At 42.4% G+C, this 24,073-nt stretch overlaps 1 protein-coding gene across 1 annotated transcript in view; it reads left to right on the top strand.

Moving 5' to 3' along the window:
- The window catches only part of zfhx3b (zinc finger homeobox 3b), a 137,343-nt gene that overhangs the window by 76,073 nt on the left and 37,197 nt on the right, over positions 1–24,073 (top strand). The window contains exon 5 of the mRNA XM_073463780.1: positions 3,325–3,556. Within this exon, the coding sequence (XP_073319881.1) occupies positions 3,325–3,556 (232 nt within the window). The remainder of the gene's footprint in view (positions 1–3,324; positions 3,557–24,073) is intronic.

The raw sequence follows: 24,073 nt of genomic DNA, 5'->3' as shown, positions 1-24,073 counted from the left end.
ATAGCCACAATACTGATGATTATTTATCAAAAATCTTAATGTGTTAATAGTTTGTGAAAGAACCAATAGTCATCCCTTTGACATCAATATCGAGGTATATTGAGATATATATTGTTTATCGTGATATAGCCTAAAATTATTGTGATATTATTTACACTCCATATCCAGCCCTATAGCATTTTTTTTTAAAAACACTGCAATATAACTACAATATGAAGTGTTTTCAGACCCTTTTACCCCTTTACCTGCAATCAGTACATCTTGTGAGCTTATCTGTTAAATCAGACCACACGTACAGTACATTCACATGCACCCAGCATGTCTCCCCTGCCCTATTGAGTACATCGCTGCATACTAGGCGGTCACACATTTGTACTTGCTCAGCTGAATCTCCTATATGACTGCAGTAAATTCCCAGACAGTTCAGTGGTATTGAATCCATGCCACTGACCCAGCCAGCTTCCCTCCCATTATACTCCACAGCTCCCCTCCTGTTGGGGCCTCGACAGGGCGCTTAGAAACCCCAGAGCCCATGCCGACCAACCTCCTTCCAGCTCAACATGACTTTTTCATTAAGCCGCCAAATTCCTACACTCCAGTTGGAGGTGATTTATCAACTAGGGGCTTCATTGCAGGTTCATAGGAAACAGACATAGGCCCTGTCTTATGCATTATTATGTTTCAAAGTGTGTATGTGCGTGCGCATGTGTGTGGGTGTGTATGTGTGCGTGTGTGTGTGAGCTAGAGAGGGTGACGGACTGCAATTGCACTGTGTCCATACTGTGTTTGTGCTCTCAGATATGATCATAGAAATGTTCGAGAAAGTTACTGCATGTGACGATCAGAGGCGCCAAGCTATGCTGTTCTCATCGCCACTGTGGTATCATTTTGCTACAGTCCTCCCCTGGAATACTGAACGAGCAGGTCCCCCCCACCACAGATCACTCACTGGCTTGATCTCTTGCCTCGTTCACTGACTCAAAAATGCCCCAGACTGCCTTGGGTCATGGCCATTGCATAGATGTGAAAGTGGGGGTTTACAGGTGTAGCCATTTGACATTGTAGACGGAGCTACAAGCACTGGGGCAGGCCAGTTTTGGCCCTGTTGAAGCCATCTTCCTGGCCAGTCAGGTTTATAGTGAATTATGGCCGATTCTGGGGCAGGCGGTCTCAGGTTCACTCCTATATAAACCCTGCACTTTTTATGGGAAACTATAAAACTCCCAGGATTTTTTTTCTACCTCCTGAGACCGGCTTTGAAGTTTCAGTCAGGTGCTGTCATTTTTTTAAACTTGTCTTCTTGTAGATTTTTGGAGCCTTGAGTCATTTGCAGCAAGACCTCTCTTTTTTTAATTCAAGACATCTGCTCTGACTAAAAGCACTTTGCATGATGGATTTGGTGTTATCTATAACTGAATCTGTCTCTCAGATTTCTCTCTACCTTAGTTCTGATGCAATATTTGTGCACAGAGGAAAAGGAGGAGAAGGAGGAGGGCTCCCACGATATCCAGCAACACCTATTCATGACATCATGGATGGCTTAGAAATGAGGCGAGAAAGGAGAGCACACAGAGACACAGAGCCTTTTACAATCACCTAATAACTCTATTACACCAAGCTGTGGGGCTCACAAAAAGGAGGGAGAAAAAAAAACTCCTATTCCTTTTCCTGGAAGCGGTGTCTTAATGCACATTTTAGGTGTAGAAGTGAGAAATATGAAACCAAAGAGAATGAAACACAATAGCTCAGAAAACCCCATAGCAATATTACAATATTGCTAGAAAATTAAATATTAGGAGAAAGGGACAAGAGCATTTTAGGGAGGCATAATATTGTTATGACTTTTTTTCACCAGCCTGTCAACACCTGATTTAGATGTAATGCGGTTAAATGTCTAATGTTTCCATTGCTTTTATATTTTCTGGCCAGCCAAACAGACAGTCCAGTGCAGGGCAGGACAGTTTCTATTTCATGAACGCTTCGGTTTTCCGAACCTTTATCTAAGTGTAAGCCTGAGGTATAATGTAAAAACGGGGAGGTTTATACACTTTAAATGCAGAATTGGTCATAAAACCTGATCGAAAAGAGTCTGAGTTGAGCCAACTTTAATTACAATCACAAGCTTTCAGCACCGTTAATGATTTGGGTAATTCGTTTTTTCTTACTGCAGGTTAACATTGAGCAGTGCTTTTTACCTAGTTATTAGATAATAATAATAATATTTTAAATGATTTTATTACAAAATATAAAAATATATATCATGTCCACACAGGAGATGTGGGCGCCAAGAAGATTAAAAGAGTAAAAAGAGCAAAACTTTTGGTGATTGACATTGATTTACAGCTTCAGATATCCACAGTGAGACTCACAGTTTGATATTAGGAGCAGCACATGACAGGCATGACACAAGTGGCCATACCGAGTCTGGGGCTTTTATCGTAAACATGCAGAAACAATCAGTGTGATGCTTTAGGATAGTGGTCAATAACTGTGTTGCTCACACCAGGTCTAACCATATTGTGTTGGCCTTGCATCATTGATTGAGCCATGCAGGAGGTAATTAGACTGGAGCTCTGTGGTGTGACAAGAGGTCGTGGTGGTATGGTGTCTCTACGGGGTGTTAGGCATGTTGTGACTCCACGGAAGGCTGGGCGAGGCCTGCTGTTGAGTCTTGGAGGAAGTTGTGGGGTTGACAGGTCAATACCAGTGCTGATTTCCTGTCCTCTGAAGGTTGTCCTCCTGTTGTGGAATGTTCCAGTTTCTCTCAGAATGCACTAAATCCCCCTCGCTGCCACACCACCGGCTGACTTTGCCTCGCTTTCTCTATGAGAGAGCGGGGATTTAACTCGCCATGATCAATATTTAGTATCCCATGCGTGAAACAAGCAGATGTTTGGAGTTTCCTTTTCAGAGACGGGAGGCTTCTGTTGAGTGAAGGGGATCAATGCTCCCTTCCGTCTGTGAGGCTGTAGACCCAAGGCTTCTGAAGGGTGGCTGATGCGATTCCTGCCCGCCCTCAGGCCCCTGAGATTTGCGTGCCTCCCAGGCCTCTCCTGTCCTGTTAGCCCACTGATACAGACACTCACGCAGACAAAGTGCGCAGTCCAAACAGTTGTCCTGAAGTGGAAGAGGTCTGGATGTTAAACAACAGGGCTGTGATTGGGAATTGATTTGTTCATTTGCCAACTGTTTGAGCGAAAGTGAGTCGGTGGTGCCTAGCCAGCTATCTGCCATCTACAATAACCTCTTTCTCTCTCTTTCCCTCTCTCTCTGTGCTCCTTTCTTTCCCTTTCTCTCTCTCTCTCTCTCCATCCCCTCCCACAGCACCTGCAGCAGCACGAAAACGCTGTGGAGGGTGATGCCTGCTACTACCATTGTGTGCTGTGTAACTACTCGACCAAGGCCAAGCTCAACCTGATCCAGCATGTGCGCTCCATGAAGCACCAGCGCAGCGAGAGCCTCAGGAAGCTGCAGCGCTTGCAGAAGGGTCTGCCGGAGGAAGACGACGACCTCAGCTCCATCTTCACCATTCGCAAATGCCCTTCTTCAGATACAGGTCAGAACCTGCCCCTGTGGCCCAATTTTGGTTTCTCTTTATGTACACCTGTCTTTGTTGCACTCTCTTGATCTCTCTACCTATGGCACGCTGTCTCTTATACACATAAACACACATCCATCCACTCCGTTGACACACTCTCTGAGGCGGAGTTGTCAAATATGTGTTGAGAATTAGTCACTTTCTTTCTTTGACATTTACCTCCCTATAGAGTTAAGCTCAACATAAATGATTAACATCTGAGTGGCTTTGTTTTTTATCCAAAAAAGGGTGACTGAGGTGGTGGCGCCACGATTGAAAGATATAAGTATTTAACTCCGATGTATGACAGGAAGAACAGAATGATGTTTCAATTGACAGAGCTGAATAGAGGAGAGGGGTTCCCTTTCAGAGATAAAATTTAAAATGACATCGCTGAGAGTTATGTTGTTTAATTTGCTTCCAACATTGGAACTTTTTTCAAACATAGTTTTGATATTGATATGAGTTTAGGTCATTCACAAACAATGTTCCTGCAAAGCCTGCCTTCACCAGTAGAAGCAGAGATCCCTGTTAATGGGAGCTGTCCCTCGCAGCCATTAAAGACATATTGAGACAGAGCATTAAGGCCAGAGAAGGAGGAGCCGAACAACAGCAGCAGCTGCAACAACAAGAACACCAAAAGACAGACACGACTACAACAACAGTAGCATGACTGAAACAAAGTGCCTCAACTGCTAATTTATTAAGGACTGATTAGGAGGAGTGAGCTGTGGTCAATTAACACTCTTTCTTAGCAGAGATTTGGTTTTCCAATCACTTTAACTCCTGTGCCCTGACAAAGGGGCTCTATTGTGTGTCCCTCCAAGAGGGAACCATTACTTCCCTCACACACATACTCGCTGTCTGTGTTATGCAGGGAGAAAAAAAAAAAGGCCAGCCTGTGAAGACGCTTTGTTCCAAGGAGGCAGGGATAATGAAGCCAGCGGCCGGGAAATTGCGCAAAAGGCAGTCACAGATCTGAAGCAAATCATTAGAGAACATATTTAGCTGAGCAATTAGGGACAATTAAGCTTTCTGCTCGCTGCACTCCAAATATGTTAATGACTACAGTACAGTGGACAAGCGAACATGCAAAGGCAGGAGGAAGGGCCATTTAGGTTAAAAGGGTTGGGGGTTGGGGATTTACTTTTTTGTGTGCAGGCAGGAGTTTGCTGTTTGTACCTTTTCTTTTTTTTTAGCAGATGTTTTTGTCATTTTTTTTCTCTCTTTTAATGTTTGATGTGCTGGAAGCCCATGTTTGTGCCAGGGTGAGGGATCCGAGTCTTAGGTTAGGTAATGGGCCCCTGCAGTGGGGTTGTGTGTGGGCAGTGTCATAGCACACACACTCACTCACACACACCCACGTGTAGACAGCGGTTACTCTCCTGCAGAGCTTCATCAAATTACAATAACCCTCACTTATTAGAACAGACTACTAGTATAGAAGATGAAATGGGGAAATGAATTTTAAGTTGTTGTGCTGTAGACTTTGTTTTTATAGTCTGATTGTGTGTTTTGGTGATGGTTTTATTGTTTCCCTTGTAATTTAGGGATTGCTTTGCAGATATTTCTACTGTTTTACTACTTCTAAGTCTTCATAGTGAAAATTCATTCTGCTCTTTCACAATGAGCTGCAGACAGAACAATACAAACACAAGATCGGTGATAATGACCCATTGTTATTTAGATCTTAGTCATCATTTTTAATCAAACACTACCTCCATTTGTGTCCCTTTTTAAGTGTGTTAAATGAAATGAAGAGTAAAAAAAGAAAAAGAAAAGACATCTTGATCAAATTACCTCAATAATGATCATACCTCTCCTTCTGTAATCATTAACTCTAAAGCTGCTGACTCCACAGCTCTCATCTACCATTTCACACCCCAAATGCCTCGTCCTGACATCGTCAGCTGGGCCGCTCCACCTCGTAGCCCCACCCCTCCGCTTGGGCTGAACCATTCCCTCCCAGTGTAATATTTAATTTCCTCTTCGCTAGCTCTTCTGTGGCACACAGCTCTTTTTTGTGGTCGAGGCATAGTTGCTAAAGTGGTGGAACGTTCCCTGGCTTGTTAAAACAAAGTTGCCCCTGGATTTCTGGGTCACCTAGACAGTAATTCCCCCGCCTGCTGCTGTTCTGTGATCCTGCGAGTGGTTCTCTGCTGGCGTTTGGTGCTCGGCTCGTAGCCTGCCTGGGATTTTTCCCAAACATATGAAGCCTGCCTTTTTCCTTGAAAAACTTTAAACTACCGTGAAACACATGACAACATTTTATGCGATAATGTCTTTAAGTCGTGATCTTCACTTGTAGTTAACTGATCCATTTCTGTGACAGCAATTAAACTAAGTAAGGCTAGTTTGTCTGTTGTCTGGTGTGTTTTATACTTAACAACTCTGCATGTTAATGATCCCTGTGAGCATGCAGCAAACACAGACACTAGGGATTCGGTGCCACATGTCTCCTCTGGGCTGAATGTCCAAGGAGAGCAAGGGCAGCAGAAATGAGGTTTCTTTCCAATTAGACTAACACAGGGATAAAAGGCTTGCATTGTTTTAATTTTTGCTCATACTAAAAATGTGCTGCTTAGGCATGTTGGTCTGGGTCCCGCCTCCATTTGTCTTCTTTAACCCTTTATCTGTGGGGAAACAAAGGGGGCCTCAGAGGGACCTCAGCCCCACACAGCTGCCCTGTGTGCAGAGATCACAGAATAAAGCTCAGCGCTGACTTGAACCAATGCACCATTCGCACTAGTGCTTGCCTCTACTTTTAAGGATAGCAGCTCATTACCAGGTGGCAGGTAGACACAAAAAAATAAAGAGACATGCATGTGACAGAGGAGGTGAAGGGAAGTGTTAAAACTCCTGTGAAGGTTCGGTGTGTTAAAACTCCTGTAAAGCATTGACAGCAAAATATAAATACAAAAATATTTTGGGTTTAGTGGTTACAGAGACGAGGTAATGCCATGTGATGTCATCTGTAGGGGTTAATGGTGACTGCTGACAACGTAAAGCATCAGCAGGTGGATGTGTATGAGAGGCCAATATATGGAGAAGAAGAGATGGAATAGTGAGGAATGAATATAAAGAAGTGGGGGAAAAGAGTTTGGGGAGCTTGCATGTAAGAGCGCGTGTGACACTTTAGCGTATGATGACCCTATTTCGTGCGGATGATGTTCACCAGGGCATATAACTCAATGACACATTGAGGTTTCTCATTTCTTAACATTTAATCGACTAAAGTTATTTTTTGAGCGTAGAACAGAATGAGATCATGCCTTTAAAAGGGCAAAGTTAAATTGCACTGAAGGGTGGATGCCCTTCCGCAAGAAATGTTTGCTTTGTTGTATGTGAGAGAGGAAGGGAGAGATGTAGGAGAGAACATTTTCTAAGGGTAAAATATTTTCCAGCGGTGGTGTAAGAGTGTGTGTGTGTTTATATGTATGTGTATGGAGGAGTCAGAGATGGAGAACAAACGTGGCTGACAGTGTGGATTAGCTCCTGCTGTAAATCTGCCTCAGTCACAGATGGCAGGCCCTTGATCGCTGGGCTGTGACGGCTTGGCTCTCATCGCAGGAGGAAATCCCTGTCTGTGAGTCTCGGAGGCTGGGAAGGAGAAGGCTGGGGCCGCCTGGGCAGCCACAAGTCATTGTCTCCTGTCTATGCAGACACAGAGGCCTGGGTATTCAAGGGCGAAGACTGGCTTGGGGAGGGGTTATCTTACTTTGACTCTGCAGTTGTTTCATCCACTACGCCATGAGAGCCTGTAAGTGGAATTTAAGCCTCCAGTTAAGATCAGCGTTACTTTTAATGACCAGTTTGAGAAACTGGGCAGGGAAGCTGTGTGCATTATTAAATGGAAATGAGACGAAAGGATGCATACAAATGACTGCATAATAGTGGTATCCAATATGAGATCCATTGCTTGTTTCGCTAAAAGGGGTGCGCTTTCAGGGTCACACACCTAATAGTGAGGCCTGTCCTGACAACAGAGGCATTTCTCTTCCCCCCCACTCCCCACATGCCTCCCTCTCCCTCTCTGCCTCATGCATAATTCTTGAGACGCTCTGAATTGGCTGGAAAATGGGCTGTGACGTGGAAAAATGCACTAATAAAGCAAATATAGAAGGGTCACTCATATCGCAGCTAACATTGAGATTCAGTGATGGCAGACGGGATGTGTCAACATCCATCTGCCAAAATTACGACACCAAGATGTCTAATTCATTATATCTTACCACGCCTTCATCTTTTTGTCTCTTCCTCTGCCATAACCACATTAACAGAAGTTTACTCTCTTCGGCCATCATACTTGAGCTATCTGCATGTCCAGTGGCTAAGCTAAAGCTTTTAAAGCCAGGTAAAATCAGAGGTGAGCCAGGCCACGCTCTGATGGCATGCAAGGGCCATTGTCTGAGCTTTTGCTCCCCACGGGCAAGAGTGAAACAGACGGTAGCCATTTCTGGAATGTCCTCCTTTATTCATGCTTGTTAAAATGCAAAGTAAACCTTTCCAGAAACAGGATATTGTAGCCCCTAACCACCAGACCCTTTCTACATGCCACATTATGGCCAATCTGAAAGTAAGTTGTATAGACAGACACTGCTGCAATGCGCTTTTAATAAAGGCTGTTATTGCCCTGGTGATGTAGAGTGGATATGAGGATGAGGACTGTGCAAGCCTGGATGAGTAGGGCCCTAGAGGGCCCGCAGCTCAGTCAGGCCTCCGTCAGTCGCCTGCCTTCTAATCCCTGTCCGAAGGGCATCGAGGCAGCATAGGAAATTGTTTGCTGTCCGCAGAACGTGCCAGGAAATTCATAAATACATTACTTTTCATTTTGAAAATATTACAAAAGACTAGACGTTTATTAAAAAGCCAAAATGATGGCTTTATAGATTTTCCACTGGTGCATCAGCATTCATATGACCCCGCTGCTCCAACTAACACAGGCAAGTCTTTTCTCTCCCTGTTCCCCCTGGTTTATGGAGTAGCTCGGTATGAATTCCTCTGCTGGCTCATCCTGTAATAGCAAATTGACCAGAAAGCCACCACTCTATTCTTGGATAGGCTGTGAATAAAAATGTCTTGTGTCCAGGATTTTACTACCTCTCCTCACTGAACCCTTGTTCTATAAATACTGGCTAGCTTTGCCCCCAGGCTGCAAGGTGGGTAAAGTCTGGGTCCTGATGTGCCAGCCTGTCCAATAGATCTGACTTATAGGCGAACAGAGGCAGCATAAATGTCAAAGATGAGTGTTTATATACAGAAAGAAAGAGACAGTAAGAAAAGTGATAAATTAAATGAGGCAAAGTTGAGTTGAGCTAAAACGGAAAAGTAATAGTCTCAAAATTGGGACATTAACTTTTTAAGTGCAGTATTTGGGGAGTTTTGCTCATGCTGAGTGTGTGCTCTGTATGTTTCGTGTGTGGTTTCACTGTCAGTTATGTCATGTGGGTGTAAGTATGTGGCAGATTTATTTTGCAAACTCGCACACTCATAAGTGAGCACGCACATAGGTGTCCGCACTGAGAATCAGACCATGTGTGGGTGCGAGAGGCTCTCCCTGTCATCAAGCCCATTTTCAGAGGAGACTGGCAGCACATTATAATATTGGTTTCCTTCTCTCTTGTCATTACCAGACACTCTCCTTGAAAGCTGATCCAAAAGATAGACAGTCCATCAGGAGACAGTCATCTCATTTGTACTTACTAAACGTGTTAATGAGTTCTATTTTCAGGCCTCAAGGCTTTGCTGCTGGATATTGGAGCAGAGGTGGTGATCAGCGGTGTGAGGCGCTGGATCAGGAAGAGCTGGGAGGGAGGGGGGAGGAGGTAATGCAGTAGCCCGGCTGCCCCTCATGTCACTCACACGGAGTGACCACAGCCTCCACGGGGGCTGTCAGTCCACGCTGAGGGCGGGAAGTCTGTGGTTACAGACTGACAGAGACAGCAGAGGAGAGAATAGATTAGGTGACAAAGACATTAATGGTTGTGATGGGTTTAATTATAGCAGCAGTCATGTCACTGCCATACAGGTACATGAGATGAAGGAGAAACAAGACAATTCAAGATGGAGGGGTTTGAGATAGTTTCTACTCTGATTTATATGAGATGTGTTTGACAGAGCATAGCACTACTAGTTTGGTGGCTGATTTAGAGAATATGATGCAGGGTTGTGTCAACACTGGACAGTCTTACTTACACTGTAAAATCTGACAAAGTGATCTTACTTTCAAAAAAGTTGAGGGAACCGATTACCTCAAAATTTCCAAGTAAAGTAGACTAATGACTTTAATTTGTTCAAACTTTTTAGCTCATACAACTTAAATGTAATAGTCTACTCGGGTTCCTGACAGACTCCTTTAAAGGGCCAGTTGTCTGTAGGCCTGTCATAACTTTTTGGATGATGTATTGTCCCATATAATCATAATAATAATCTCAATAAACGACATTATAAGCCATTATAGGTCATTTTAAGACCATTTTATGGCACTCGTATAATGATAATATGATAGTGTAATAATCAAGTGTACCCTTTCAAGAGGCAATAAACTTTTAACTCTTAATAGTATTCAGAAATTTGAGTGGTAACGTGAAAAAAATATCAAAATATCCTAAATAACAAAAACAACAAAACCAAAACCACAAATGAAATGTGAAAAAACACACTTATGAGATGCCCCCAAGGCAGGGACAAGCTTGCTAGTTATTCCGGCATCATGGGAGCTAAAATGTTGGTGACTTGTTTATTACGTAAATAAACATCCTGGTGTACATGACAGATAATATCAAGGTCAGCAAAAATGATGTACATACAGTACATCGATAAGTCAATAAGATAAGTACAATAAGAAATGTACGATAAGAAATTAACAATAACATATATATAAGTCGATAACTTCATTAACGTGACAGGCCTATGTGTCTGTCTTTCATTATCAAACCCACTTAGGTTGATTGTCTTTGTCAAAGAATGCAACTACAATACAGATAAATTCTGTTTGCACTACAGTGGAGATGCATTTTTCTTTTGTTTGGCTTTTCCTTACTGGTAATATGTAGTAGCTGTAATGTTTTTTCGTTTTTTTTCACAAGTTGTCTGCGTGCTCCGTACTTGAACTTCCCCCTAAGGCGCAGATTATCATCTTACATCCAGCATGGTCTCTTCTATGATATTGATTGTAGTGCAAGTGTATGCCAGGTAGTCTTGGAACTAGAACCAATAAATTGTTAAACACTTAGATTGCTTCATTTGTTACTGTGTTTTGGTATCGGGAGAACAGTGCTGCTCGCCGTCAGAATTAGGCAGCTCAATTTGTCCATAGGCAGCATCAGAGAAGAAGCGAGGGGTAAAGTTTGGGAACTATCGAGTCGAGGCTAGGAAAGTTTTATTTAGCCGTTTTTAATAAGGCTGTTTGTGCCCCCCAGAGAGAGCTGGTGGATCAAAGGGCATGATCTGTGCTATGGATGAGTTCACCCCGGGTCCTGCAGAGACGATCGGCCTCGCTGACAGCAAAACAAAACCAGAGAGTGAAGGATGCCCTATCCAGCAGCATGTTGCCCTCACACTCCGAAGGCTCCATTAGAATAAAGGCAGATGAAACAAAGACTGGCTGAAAGCACAGATGTTTTGATTCATTATCCACTCTCTGAAAGATAGGCATGAGTAGTGAACAGAGCGCGCGTAAGTGTAGGTGTGTGTATGTGCAAATGTGTCCATGTTGCTTAACGTGCAAATTCCTGTTATGTTGGTTTCATTTGATGAAAACATCCTTACTGACGACTTACTTGATACACCCGAAACACACACACACACACATGTTTTGAGTGCATTAGCAAAAAGAGTCCCCTCCAGTGCCTCAACCACATCAACTAAAAGCAGCCAGGCAGATGGCAGCAATGAGAGAAGTGCAGAAATAATTCAATAGTGAACCTTTCTAACCTTTACCTGTGGGCGTGAGCACCAGTCATTGATTCACGCAGTGCTTGACAGTACACTACACACCACCTGAGGATGGTGAGAGGAGGGTGGATGAAGAGAAATGGATGAGCTTGGTGAAAAACACCAAAGGATAGTATGAGTGGGAGGGAGGCTCTACTGTATGTTGGTGATGGTGGTGTGTGACAGTAGAGGGGAACTTTCCACAGATGGATATTGGGAATTGTTCTGGATTTGTTAAACTTCCACAAATATTGTCCCCCTTGCCCCTATGTAGCTGGATATCAGTGAGAGACAGAAATTCTCACACCCAAGTGTGATACCACTAGTGTGGGCTACAGAAGGCGGCTATTGATTACAAATCACCTTCAGGTTTTGGGCCTGTTGTGCCTGCCTAGTCCCAGAGAATAGAGTGCTGCAGAAATGAGTCCTAAAACCCGGAAATCAGTTACATTTTTGCACTTCCAGTTCTCTTCTATCAAAGGTAATGGGTTTTTTGAATGGGTTTTTGGTTATATCCAGCATTTCATGCTTTGTTCTGTGACCTTCAATTCATCAGTAAATACCCCACTTGTGAATTTTCAAGCTTTTACATGTTGTTCAAAAGACGGTTGCTATCAAGTGGCTAAATGGAACTCTAGACGTTGTTGGGGACATTAGTTGTCGTCACACCGAACAAGGAAACTCACACTATTTTGTGTTCATACCAGCACGTTTACTAACTATCCAAGTCAAACTTGTAGATTGTTCAATTTATAGTAAAAAGTGTCTGGTATAGTGTAGTAGGAAGTTTAGTGGTAGCGATGTAGAAGTCATATGGCCATAGTATAGTTTGTTTATAGCCTAATGTTAGCTCTTTACTTCTGGCGATTGCATTTAAATTTTCGAAAACCGTAATAGCCTTGTTCATTCGTGAAGATTATCTTCCTGACCAAAACATGCTAGTATCATAAACATTTGTTTTTGCTTCTGCTATTATCCAAAAGCCAATGGAAAAATCTGCAGCACTCAATTATCCCATAAGCCTGACGCGCAGTATGACAACAGTTTTCTCCAGAAGTGTTGTGAAGAACACTGTAGTTGATGAGCAGAGCACATGTACAGCGTCTCTTATTGTTTGATGGCTACTGACTGTCCAGCAGTGAGACTGTAAAGGCAATATTTGTTGAAGAAAGGAAGTCTGCATTATGTGGGAGTCAGTGGTTAACCAGATGTGATCGCCTGCCCAGTGACAATCCGAGACAAAAAAATATTTAATTTGTGACAATCTTGGATATTCCTACTGTTTTGACAGATTTATGGCTTCACACCTGGTCCAAGTGATGGTCCCTCTCTCACAGTCTGTCTTTGTCTGGTTGGAAACGCCGCTGCTGTTTTTTTTAAGTTGGCTGTGGATGTGTTCTTCCCACTGTCCATTTGGAGCAAAGGAGCTTGGATGAGCAAAGTGATGGATGTTTTAAGTAAGGGAAAATGAACGAGGAGCCAGGCATTCACACTGTAAATGCACACTGAGGACAAAAAGTTCCACAGAGGCCATGAAAAGGGAAAAAGAGTTTTTTAGTGCAACAATATGATTCCGACCAATTACCAAAACAATATTCTGTTAGTTATCGGAGGCTTGGACCCATAATCAATCCGTTGCAAATACCAACAGGATATTTTTATGTGCTAGCATTATTGTTTAATTACTTACTCCCCGCAGAACTGCGTGTGTTTGGCACGACATACGTCCTCTGACACAGACAGTAAGGAAATAAGTGCACATGTGCTTGACAGACTTCACAGTGCTTATTTTTACTAACACTGGAAACAAAGTGAAGTAAAGGAAAAAGAGCCCTTTACTTGTAGTAAGGGCAAAACAATTCTCTTTTTGTTTATATAATAAGCAATGGACAACTTTTGTAAGAAGAAGCATATGTCTGTCTTCTGAATTTCCTGTTAAACATTGCCTTCAAAGTGGTTACCGCACATTTGGCCCTTTTTATGATGATTTCCAAATCCTGTTGCAATTTACAAGGATTTTCTGCCTTTAATTGTTTTTTGTACTTTTAACTTGCATGTTCATGTGTGGACTCCTTAATAGTCTTTTAAAGATTTATTTTCACATATTAACATATTTGCGAACATACTGTGTACAACATTAAATAAGAGGCAAATACGTTGGAAACAGCAGAAAACCCCACCCTGACCAATTTGAAGCATTAAGGTGAATAATCCACTGTTTAGAAAGCAAGCAAAGGTCAATTTTCACGCTACTTGCTCAGTAAGCATACAGGAGAGCATATCGAGTCAATTCAGCTGCGCTGCACAGTCAAGAGGGAAGGACATGCAATTTCTAGTCCCCTTTTTTTTTTTTTACTTTAGACCAAGTGCTGCTATAAAAAGATTTTCCAGTTTCCACTCAGGAGGCAGATGGTTTTGTTTTTGAAATATTCTAATGATATATGTGCGCCTGAATAGCCAGGTTGAAAAGAGTCTTTTGATGTTTGACCAGAAATACTTAGGTGTGTAATCTGAAATTATAAGAGAACCATTTTAAGAAAGAACAGGAGCTTCATATTTCTGTTAGTTGCTGTGGTAATGAGTGGTTGTTGATGAGTCATTAATCTTAACAGCAGCAACTAAAATCCTCACCCATGCATGTGAGGCCAGAAATGTAAAATGCTAAACAGGTACATATTAATTTTATGCAACATAAATTTGTTTGCTAAGCTATTGTTTTGGGCAATGATGGTGTTGGATTGATTTACAAACATACAGATAATGGATAAAGAGTTCAATAATGTATATACTTAGGTGAAAACACTGTACTTTAGATTACTTTTAAGGGACTAAGCACATGGTCATCAGCTCATCTGTGTTTTTACACCAATTTACCTCACTTTCTATTACCAGAAGCATATTCTAAGCTGTGCTTGTCTCAAGAGACCTTGTTTATTGTAATCTGCAGTGTGCAACATTTTCTTCTGCAGCAGGAAACACAACAACTTTAGGTTGCACTGGGACATAAAATCTGGTTGGAAATCTGTTCCTTTAAGAAAAAAATAGCAAAAAACTCAAGATTATTACCCTTAGAAGTGCCTGATGACGGGGGGGGAGGGGGGTTCTCTGGAAATGTGTTCCTCTCATGTATATGGTGAATATTTCAAGCACTTGGGAAAGCTGACAAGGGGCACATATTTGTGTGTGAGATGTAGAACGGAGAACACCGTGGATGTGTTTAAATCCATGTCACAAGTCGTTGTCAGACTAACAGACAGGCCAGCACTGTGAGGCTTACTGGATTTAAGGTGGCACAGGGGCCAGTATGGCAGCCAGAATTAGGAAAAATGGGCTCTGTTTTTTGTCATGTTAAACCAGGCAAAAAGAATCTAATTGGGTGGGGGAGAGCAAATGGCAATACCTTCTTTGTTTAAGGGCCCTCTGCAGTCACTTTGCAGGAGCCATTGTGCATTGACCACAATAGCATTAGTTTGTGCTCTTGTTCTGGGCTCTTCTTTTCTCTGGCTTTCTGCAGTCAGCTCCTGTCCGTTCCACTCTGTCTCCACGCTTCACTTCCACGCTCCACCAGTGCTCAGGAAGGGACTCCGAAACATGCCCCCCATCATGATTGCCTCAACCTCGCTCTCTTCCTGTCCTGTATTATCCCACCATCACCATCACCATCCTCAGTCCTTTCTGTCCTGCTTTCTTATCCGCACTATTAAAAAGATAAAGATAGAGGAGGAAAGGAAGCATTTTTCTGCTTTGTCTGTAGTCCACTTTTGCCCTGAAAGTAGAATCTTTATATTCTTATATTCTTGTTATCAGTTTGAAAGAATCCAATCACTTAATGAGAAATTATTAAAATTGATTGCTCCATGAGTTCACAAGACAGTTGTGTCATGAGGTCTTGCAAATGTGTTTGAAGCGTTGAAAATAAACGTATTTTCTAGCATAATAAAATGATAATGGAGCAAAGGTTTTAAGTTATTTTTGTTTTCAGTGCAAAATGGCTGCAAATCTGACTTATTGAATAAACTTGACAGTCGTGTAACATTTGAAAATTACTTTCAATGGACAACCACTGGTGTATACTTACTGTACATAACATACTTATAATAATTCCTCTTTTTTATATTCTTTTATCTAAATATAGAGAGCATCCCTAAATGAATGCTTGAGACATTTTACAGAGAAGAGCACTCACCTTTCATGGTGTCGTCTCACGGCAATTCTTATGGTGCTTGGTGACCAAGCCTGCTACTTACAGTGGATTATAATGCACAAGAGGTAAAAATACATTTGTGAACCCCCTATTAAATACATCTAAATTCATGTCTCGAAGAATATGCTATAATCAACGTCAGGAAGCAGATGAATAAATGAGGCCTCTCTGTGGTCAGACCCAGGGTATAGTGTTTCACCTCCAGCAAATCCATGTGCAATTTGTATAACAATGACGCTCAGTCTATTTAGTGCACTGTTAATGGCCCTGTGCCTTGTGAAGGTGTAATCATGCGTGATAAAAACCGGGCCCAAGTTACTAACCTAGGAGCAATCTTGTGTGCATTAAAGTGTCCTTTTTTTGTTACAGAGGTCATTCATAACTTGGTCGCGTTGTTGATGTACAGTGAGAGATATTGATTGATTAATGCATTAAGTGCTCACAATCCATTAGGTTCTGTGAAAGCGACTGGAGAGAAGACTCGCTCCTTCTCTCACTATGTATTTTCACCTCTGCCTGATGTTCAAAGGACGTCTTTTTTTTTCGCTGGCAAAGTTTAAGGGACAAAAGCCTGAATATGTGCCAAGTAATGCATTCAAAAGAGCATTGGTCCTCATGAGTGTCAGTTCAATTACTCTGAAAAGCTTGACAAGGAATTGCTCTTACATTAGCCTTCTGCTCATCCTGACCCCAAAAGAATATGTTGTTCATAGTCCTCAGCTACTGTAAAACAAGCATACTTCAGCATCTGAAAGCATAAAAAAGATTTACAGTCTCCTGTGTAATACAAAGAAAGGGAGATGTTTATTGTAAACATATTGTAGCTTCACCAAAAATGACGCCATCTGCCACTTCTCATCCCTATCACAGTGGATTGCATTCATTTGAGGAGTAGCAATAGACCAGAAGTCAAATTCATTGATGACAAGAAGTATTATTCTCAACTTTGCCACTGTTTTGAGCTTTTTTTGACTAAATCAAAGTAGACACGGATGTGCTTTTTTTGGCCAAACTTTGTGTACCTTCTTCTGATGGTTTCCAGAACTGATCAGAACACGAGCCGTGGGGTAACTGCCTTCCTACTTAGTGACAAGGAATAGGAGACCTTTCTCGCCTGGGCCCTAAGCAGGGAAGTCTGTGAAAGGGGCCTGAGAGTCAGTCATTACCTTAGAAACATGGGCTGCATTAGAGATTCATAACAGTGTGCCATCTCTGCACCTTTCATCTCCAGCAGGGCCAGCTCCATTAGGATCTTTTATCTTTGTGCTGATGGCTGCTCTTGATAATGGGGCTGCCGAGAAATCCCAAAAAGTAAAGACTCAACTCTGACACGACTGGCCCTCCCTCTCTTCAAGCAGAGTAGTACATCACAGTACAGTATAGAAGATATATATACACTCTGATTCGCAGTCTTATAACCAGATTTGCTGGATTTGTTTTTTAGACGAAGAAGATGATTAACTAAAGTTTGGTCAGTGGTTTGTGGTCCCAACCTCTTTGTCACTAAAGTTTTATAATGGCACTGATGATGCAGCCAAAAGAAAAACGATTAACTTTTTTATATTTTACATTTCCTTATTTTATGCATGCTTTCAATCAGTGTGCCTCCGCTTCCCACATGACTGTTAAAGTTTTGCAAGATTAAGGTTTTAGTAAAATATTGGCATTCCTCCTGCTGATGCCCCCATTAAAATTCATTAATGCTATCCCATGCAAAGCCTCATTGAAAACTTTGCTTTTGGGCAGACAAACACAACTGCATAATGGTATAGTAATTCATGCAGGCCAATGTTTTTCAAATGTTACAGTAATTATGAAAAATATTCTTACTTTTCCCCTACATACCCGCAGCAGAGCAAATCTCATTTCCAAGGCAAAGCGGAGAAGGAACACACTGAATAATCATTGTGTTTAATGCTCTGGTCATAATCCCAGGTTTTATGATGGTTTTCTAATGATTTTCTAATGATGTTAAATATTAGTAGAGAGTACAGCCATAATTTGAACACAGCGGCCGTTTTTTCAAAGCTCTATCAGCACACCCGATTGCAACTACAATGAATATTGCACTGGGAATGAGATTTAAGAGCCATCCCTTTTGGTGTTTTATTTTGCCGTCTCCCCATCTGCCATAAATCCTCATTGCTGTGCTCTTGAAGCCTCCGCCCTTGCCTGCCTTCCCCAGGTGGGAATACAATTAGGTGCAGGGGCCATTTCATTCAGTGCCACTGTCTGTCCACCGCAGTCATTCGTAAAAAACGCCAGAGCTGTCCCAGTGGAGAAAACAGTGGACTCCTGGGAAATATAAAAAACGAGGCAAGAAGAGGGAGAGAAGCAGTGAAGAAAATAGTGGAGAGATGAGCACAAAGACGGGAAGAAATCTCCAGAATTGCTGTCAGAGGAGATACAAGCTTGGCCTCTGATGAGTGACAATATTGAGCAAAATATGTATTGGAGACAAAGGCTTTGTCTCCTTCCTGTGCCTTTTCAATGAATTACACCTCTCCACCCCCTACCCCCAGCTTTTTAATTAAATGGCTGCAGCTCCATCTCTCTATCCGTAGCTCCCCATTACAGAGGCTAGATAAGGGATTGCTATCTGTAGCATGTTAAGAAAGGCTGCTGGGCAGCCAAGCCTCATGAAATTTGTCACAAGATCTCATTTTCCTCATTGCCAGACGTGATGCTTATAATTGATGTGGAGGCAGCAGTAATTTATTGGCCGTCCGCAATTATCATCCCCTTCTAGCAGGGGGATGTGACTGCAATTTATAAGTGTGTGCGTGTGTGTTGTTGGTGTGTCTGGGCTTGAGGGTGTGACATTGTATCGTATAAATTAACGCAAAAACATGTTTCTCCTTATCGCATGATAAGTGTGTATGTGTGTGTGCTTGCCACTTAAGAATGCAAATTAATGACAGGCTCCATATCATAAACAATACGGGGCCTGTAATGCAGCCATGTTCGGCCGAGGTGTCGCGGCTGTCAGTGCGCCAGCTGGACTTTCACACACAGCCGGGGGGGTGGAAGAGCGACCAGAAGCCTGGGAGGGTGGGGGGTCAGAGAGGGCGGGCCAGAGGGGCAGAGGGGGCTGGTGCCGCAACCCTTTGTCCACAGCTCCTCCTTATGTCTTTAGGGTTTGTTTTCACATAGTAAAAACGATGACGTTGGGGGTAGATTGTTAATAATGTGGCCGCCTGAATGCTGCGACTGTCAGACTTAATGCAGTCACTCATTTACGAGTGTATTTTAATCGAAAAAGTGATTTCTTCTCTTAACTTCTCACAGGCAATATTCAGGAAAGTAAATGCATATTGTGTCCAGGGGGCATTTGCTGCTATGAAACTAGTGACAAAGTGAACTGAAGTAATAGTAGGTAATACAGTGTATGGAGCAGATGAATGTCTGTGCTGTTCATACAATTACAGAGTCAAAAATAATACATTTTCACATTCCCAATATGATCCACAAAGACAGTGCATTAATAAAATCTGCATTCATTAACCTCGGAACATCATTAGTGGTATCAATGCAGCACTTCAGCTCAAAAATGAGGCAATGCGTGGCTTCTTTGTACTACATGGGTAATGTAAACTCATCAGGCTGAGGATACCGTGCTGCAGTCAGTGTTTGTCATGCTTATTTCAAGGCCTTATAATTTTCTATTTTTATTTTCTAAAGATAATTCAGATCCTTTTTTGTGTTCACAGACATCAACATTTTAGCTTCACGCACACGCAGACACACACACGTACAACTGCTAATGAATCGAGGGGAAAAGTCTAATGTTCGGTGCCTCACTCTTGCAGTGTTTTGCACTCCGTTTTGCACACTCTGCTCTGTAGACGAATAGCAGGTTTAGTGGTGCACAGATTTTCCTGTTGCACAGCGGTGAGCTCCATGGTCAGAGTGGATTGCTGTCATGCCATGGCGGGGAAGAGAATGAGGAAGATGAGGGCTGTCACCAGCAGCCACTCTGAGCATGCTCCCTTTGTCTAGGGAAATGGAACCTGTTTGTTTTGTCTACCTGCACGCCTGTTGTGTGCAGTTGCCAAATTAGACTTTCAAATCAAGAAGCCAGTGGGAGACCAAGACTCTAGTTTTCTCCTTCCCTTTAATAATCATCCCTGTTTACTCTTCAGGGAGTCATCTTTATATATTTTTTTTCTTAAATGCGCCCTCTAAGCAGGGAGACTGTCTTTAATAAAGCAAGCAGGCAGAGTGCCATTCCAACATGTGAATTGCACAGGAGAGAATTGAGAGATGGAAGCAATAGAGGAACACCGGAGGAGGAGGGGGGGAGGGAGTGGGGGCTGCCGCCGCTGCACCCTTCATGCTATTATCTTTATGGCATAGCAAAACATGCTTCAGGCAATCAGCATGAAATTGTTAATTGCTCAGCCCACTTGTGCGTTGCTCAGGGGACAGGGGCCTTCAGGAGGTCCCACATCGAGCGAGCGAGGGGTGTCCGACTAACTGCCTGCACGTATGGTCTCTCACATGACACATAACACCAGCCAACAAACATGTTGTCTCCTCACACTCTCAGTGACCTTCGCAGAATTGCAGTGGGAATCACCAGAGGAATGTTCCACATAGTGCATTTAAGAATTAATTGTGGCTGCAATAGAGTGTGTGCTTGTTAAACAAATTTCCTTCACAGTGGAGTGGGCACACTGTAGACTTAGCTCAGACTGGCACAGTGATTTTTGATACAAGGTAGGACGGGAATTAAGGCTTAAATATGTGAGAGGTTCTTCCAATCACCTTGCCTTTCTGAAATTGCATTTTTGCTTCCCAAGATTACATGCAAAGACTATGTCTATTTAACCTGTTTGTACATTTGTATGGTTATCTGCAATATTTTTCCAATAGATTAAGGTGTTTGTTTTTCTACAATGTGATGTGTGATGACTCAGCTAGCCACAGACGTAGTCATAAGTGAGTAAACCCAAACCCTATGCAAAAAACAGGCATGTTCTGTGTAAGACTCAAGAGGCATGAGGCCACCTCTTTGTCCTGAAGATGTTCACCACAGAGGCACCAACATGATTCCACACAAACAAATGCACCTCCCATTCCTGTCCCATGTACCTCTCTCACCTCCTAAGAAGTGGCTCCAGGTGGCTCAGGGGAAGATATGTAAGACACCTTTTCAAAACGAATGCCACCCCTCCCGTTACATGCAAAGTCAGAACATAATGCCCCTCCTCCCTGGCTATCAGTTTTGTTCCTGTTGGAAGAGAGGGAGAAAGAGCAAGGTTACACGGGGCGTCATATTAATGGGGCCTGTCATGCGCGTTGATCGTCTTAGGCGTGGAGGAGGATGAGCGCTCAAAAGGTGTTGTCTTCAAATAGGATTTCTGCAAGTGAGACATCCTCATTGGGTGATATCCCCCTCAGAGCAGCCACTTTCTTATAGAATGATCTGTTATTAAGCAAATGAAGTGCTGCGGGCCCAACGGTAAATCCCTCCACTTTGTCATGGTGTGCTCTCAGTTATCACACCCTGCTCCCTCATTCATTGCTGATGTTCTACCCATTTCACCATGTTACACCAGGGCACACCAGCCTTGTATTTGAAGTCAGTCCCCCCTTCGGAGCACGCGTGACACAAGGAGGATTCCGAGTCGTAATCAATGGCTCCTTTATAGGCGCATTGATCTTATATAAAAAGGGAAGTTTGAAACTAAGCAGGCCTTTCCTCCTGAGTGGAGTGAAGTTAAAAGGCGCGATTTGTGACAGAAATGTAAATGAAAGGGTACCGCCATTACTAAATATCAATATTAGCTTCTGCTATCAGTTTAGTATTGTCTTTTAACACAGTGACGTACATTAGAAATTAACAAAATCTAAGTGTATAATGTTTTAGATGCATTTATTTTCATCATAATCACTTAAGGTACAAATATGTATGCATGTTGATAAAAGTGACATTTCTTTGGTTAAAATAATGACTGAACGTCTAAGGGAAAGGCCCAAAAGTGCAGTTAGAATATCAAGTTACAGTTTTTACAGCATGGGTGTCGGATCAGTTGAACTTTCATTCCCGTCTAACTTGTATGTTGAGACGTCCTGTGTGTAGTTTCAGGTCCTGTAATCCCTCAGACTTCTCTCACTAGTGGCCAATCAGGGGAATGTTTTGCTTCGGCACCCTAACATCAGATTAATCAGTCTACTGTGCAACGACCTCAATTTAAGGACCAATTAGGAAATCCCTTAATAAACTTTAGTTTGACATGGGCTCTTTTGTCCTAGCCATCCAGATACACGATAGAGGAGAAAGAAGGGGTGATTGGAGGGGGACGGGGTAGACGGGAGGGGGGGGAATGGCAAGTGCTAGACAGGAATTGATTGCATTAATTGATATGCCAATATGTAAGCTTGTTACATCCACCATTGCTTAGGATGATGGCTAACAGGTCCTGCTGATCAATGGAACCAATAAAGGCTTCATCCATTAATGAGCAATGTGGTAATTAATGTTATCCCTAAACCAATTACCTCAGGCAGTGCATCTACAGGAAAGCGCAGCAAATAGTCCAACCAGGTTATCTCTTTTTTACTCTTCGCAATTTTCTCATGCTGCCTCTTAACTGCTCTACGAGTTAACATGGCTGTACGGCTGCACTCCCAGTCTGTTCGCAACCCATTGAAAAAAAAATACATTGTGAAGTGATTGCATAGGTTATCAAACAAATTGAAAATACATTTTGAAAAGAGTCATATTTAATATTGTACTTAAATGTCACTGCATTGTTGCCTCAGCCTTGAAGTTACAGAGCCTGCTGAAGTAGTCATAGCCTTATATTCTAACCTAATCCAATTCATCTTGTTCCTTTATATGGGGATTCAAGATGGCTGAGCAGAAACTTTATTGTTTTTGTAAGGATCCCTCTTGTCTCTCTCCTCCTTCCTCTTCTCCTCTAAAACAAAAAAATGAGCTAATGTAACAAACAGGTTTGTAGGCCAGAACCATATAATTATTACACCTTTAATTATACATGGCAGGTGCCGAGTAGTTTATGTGGTGAAGAAGATGTCTGTAGTGTCTGTTCATGGCCACAAAAGCCTTACTGTCTTGACAGTTGAAACAAAGAGCGAGAAACAGATAGTCAGAGCCAAGTTACAAACCACAGCTCTCTCTGATAGACACACTGTCTGTACATGAATAATAGCAGGCCTATAAATCAATACTATTGTTTTTATGTTTTCGAAGTAAGACTTGTGTTACCTGGAATCCATGCGCTCATTCATTGCCAAACATGGTCATTCATCTCATCTTCATGTGTTGTCAATAAAAACAGGGTTTTCTGCATTTCACGGTTACTGTTCAGGAACAAGAGTATTGTGTGACAGTTGGTGTTTGACTTTGGAAACAATAGAGTGTTAAGTAAATGACAGTCATGCTGCTTGTCGGGCCCTACCCTCCATGTCTTCCTCTGCCCATTTACAGTAAATGCTTTTCACTCATTGACCGTTACGTAGCGTCTGCAGTTGGTGTCAATTAATTATGGAAGCTTGTCTGAAAAGTGTTTGTTTAGCCCTGCGAGGCACAAAAATCAGTACAACGTGTTCTACCAAAATGTGTGAAAAGTAATGTGTCTGTATGTAGACATGTATAATGCATGTATTCATATATTTATCACTGATTTTTAATCCTGTAGGGTAGAGCTGTAATGAACACATAACATAATGGAAAAGTTAATTTTTATATCCAAAGTGTCCCTGCTTTAATAGACATTTAACAAAATGAGAAACAGATCTAAGTGTGAGATAATGACTTATTAGTTGGGACAAGCCCTTTAGAACAAAATCCAGTTTCTGTAATGGGTGTTGTAGAAGTGCAGAAAGGCCCATCTGTCTCCCTGCCTATTATCCGAAGCCTTAATCGGGACTTACAGCAGGGCAGGCTAAATAAACAGTAAGTAAGTTGTCTTGGGTAGAGGAACGTCAATGCCTGCAACTTGCTCAAGCCTTTGCTCTGAATAGTTCTGTATTGACCCCTCAGGACCCCCCGAGAATTCCCTAATTGAAAATTAATATTGAATCAATGCCGCAGGCCATTTGCATATTGATTATAAACATCCAGGAAGGCACCAAGTATGTCTTGGATCAATAGGGCCCTTCTGCAGCAGGCCGAGTGCACTACATCACATGGCAGCTGCCTGCTCCTGAGGTTAATGACTGCTGCTTGTTAAGGAGCTCTTGTCAGGTAGAATCCAGCCGCAGGGTCTTTCTGCCAAAGCTGGCAGCAGGTGAACTGTGGAGGGTGGAAAAGCAGGGACAGATGGAGTGGATGAAGGGGAAATATGGGATTCGGGCAACCCTTTATGTTTAAAATGACAGAGTCCAAG

The sequence above is a fragment of the Pagrus major genome, chromosome 4 (genome assembly GCF_040436345.1).
Source record: "Pagrus major chromosome 4, Pma_NU_1.0".
Taxonomy (NCBI): Eukaryota; Metazoa; Chordata; class Actinopteri; order Spariformes; family Sparidae; genus Pagrus; species Pagrus major.
This window is presented reverse-complemented; position numbering and strand designations above follow the sequence as displayed.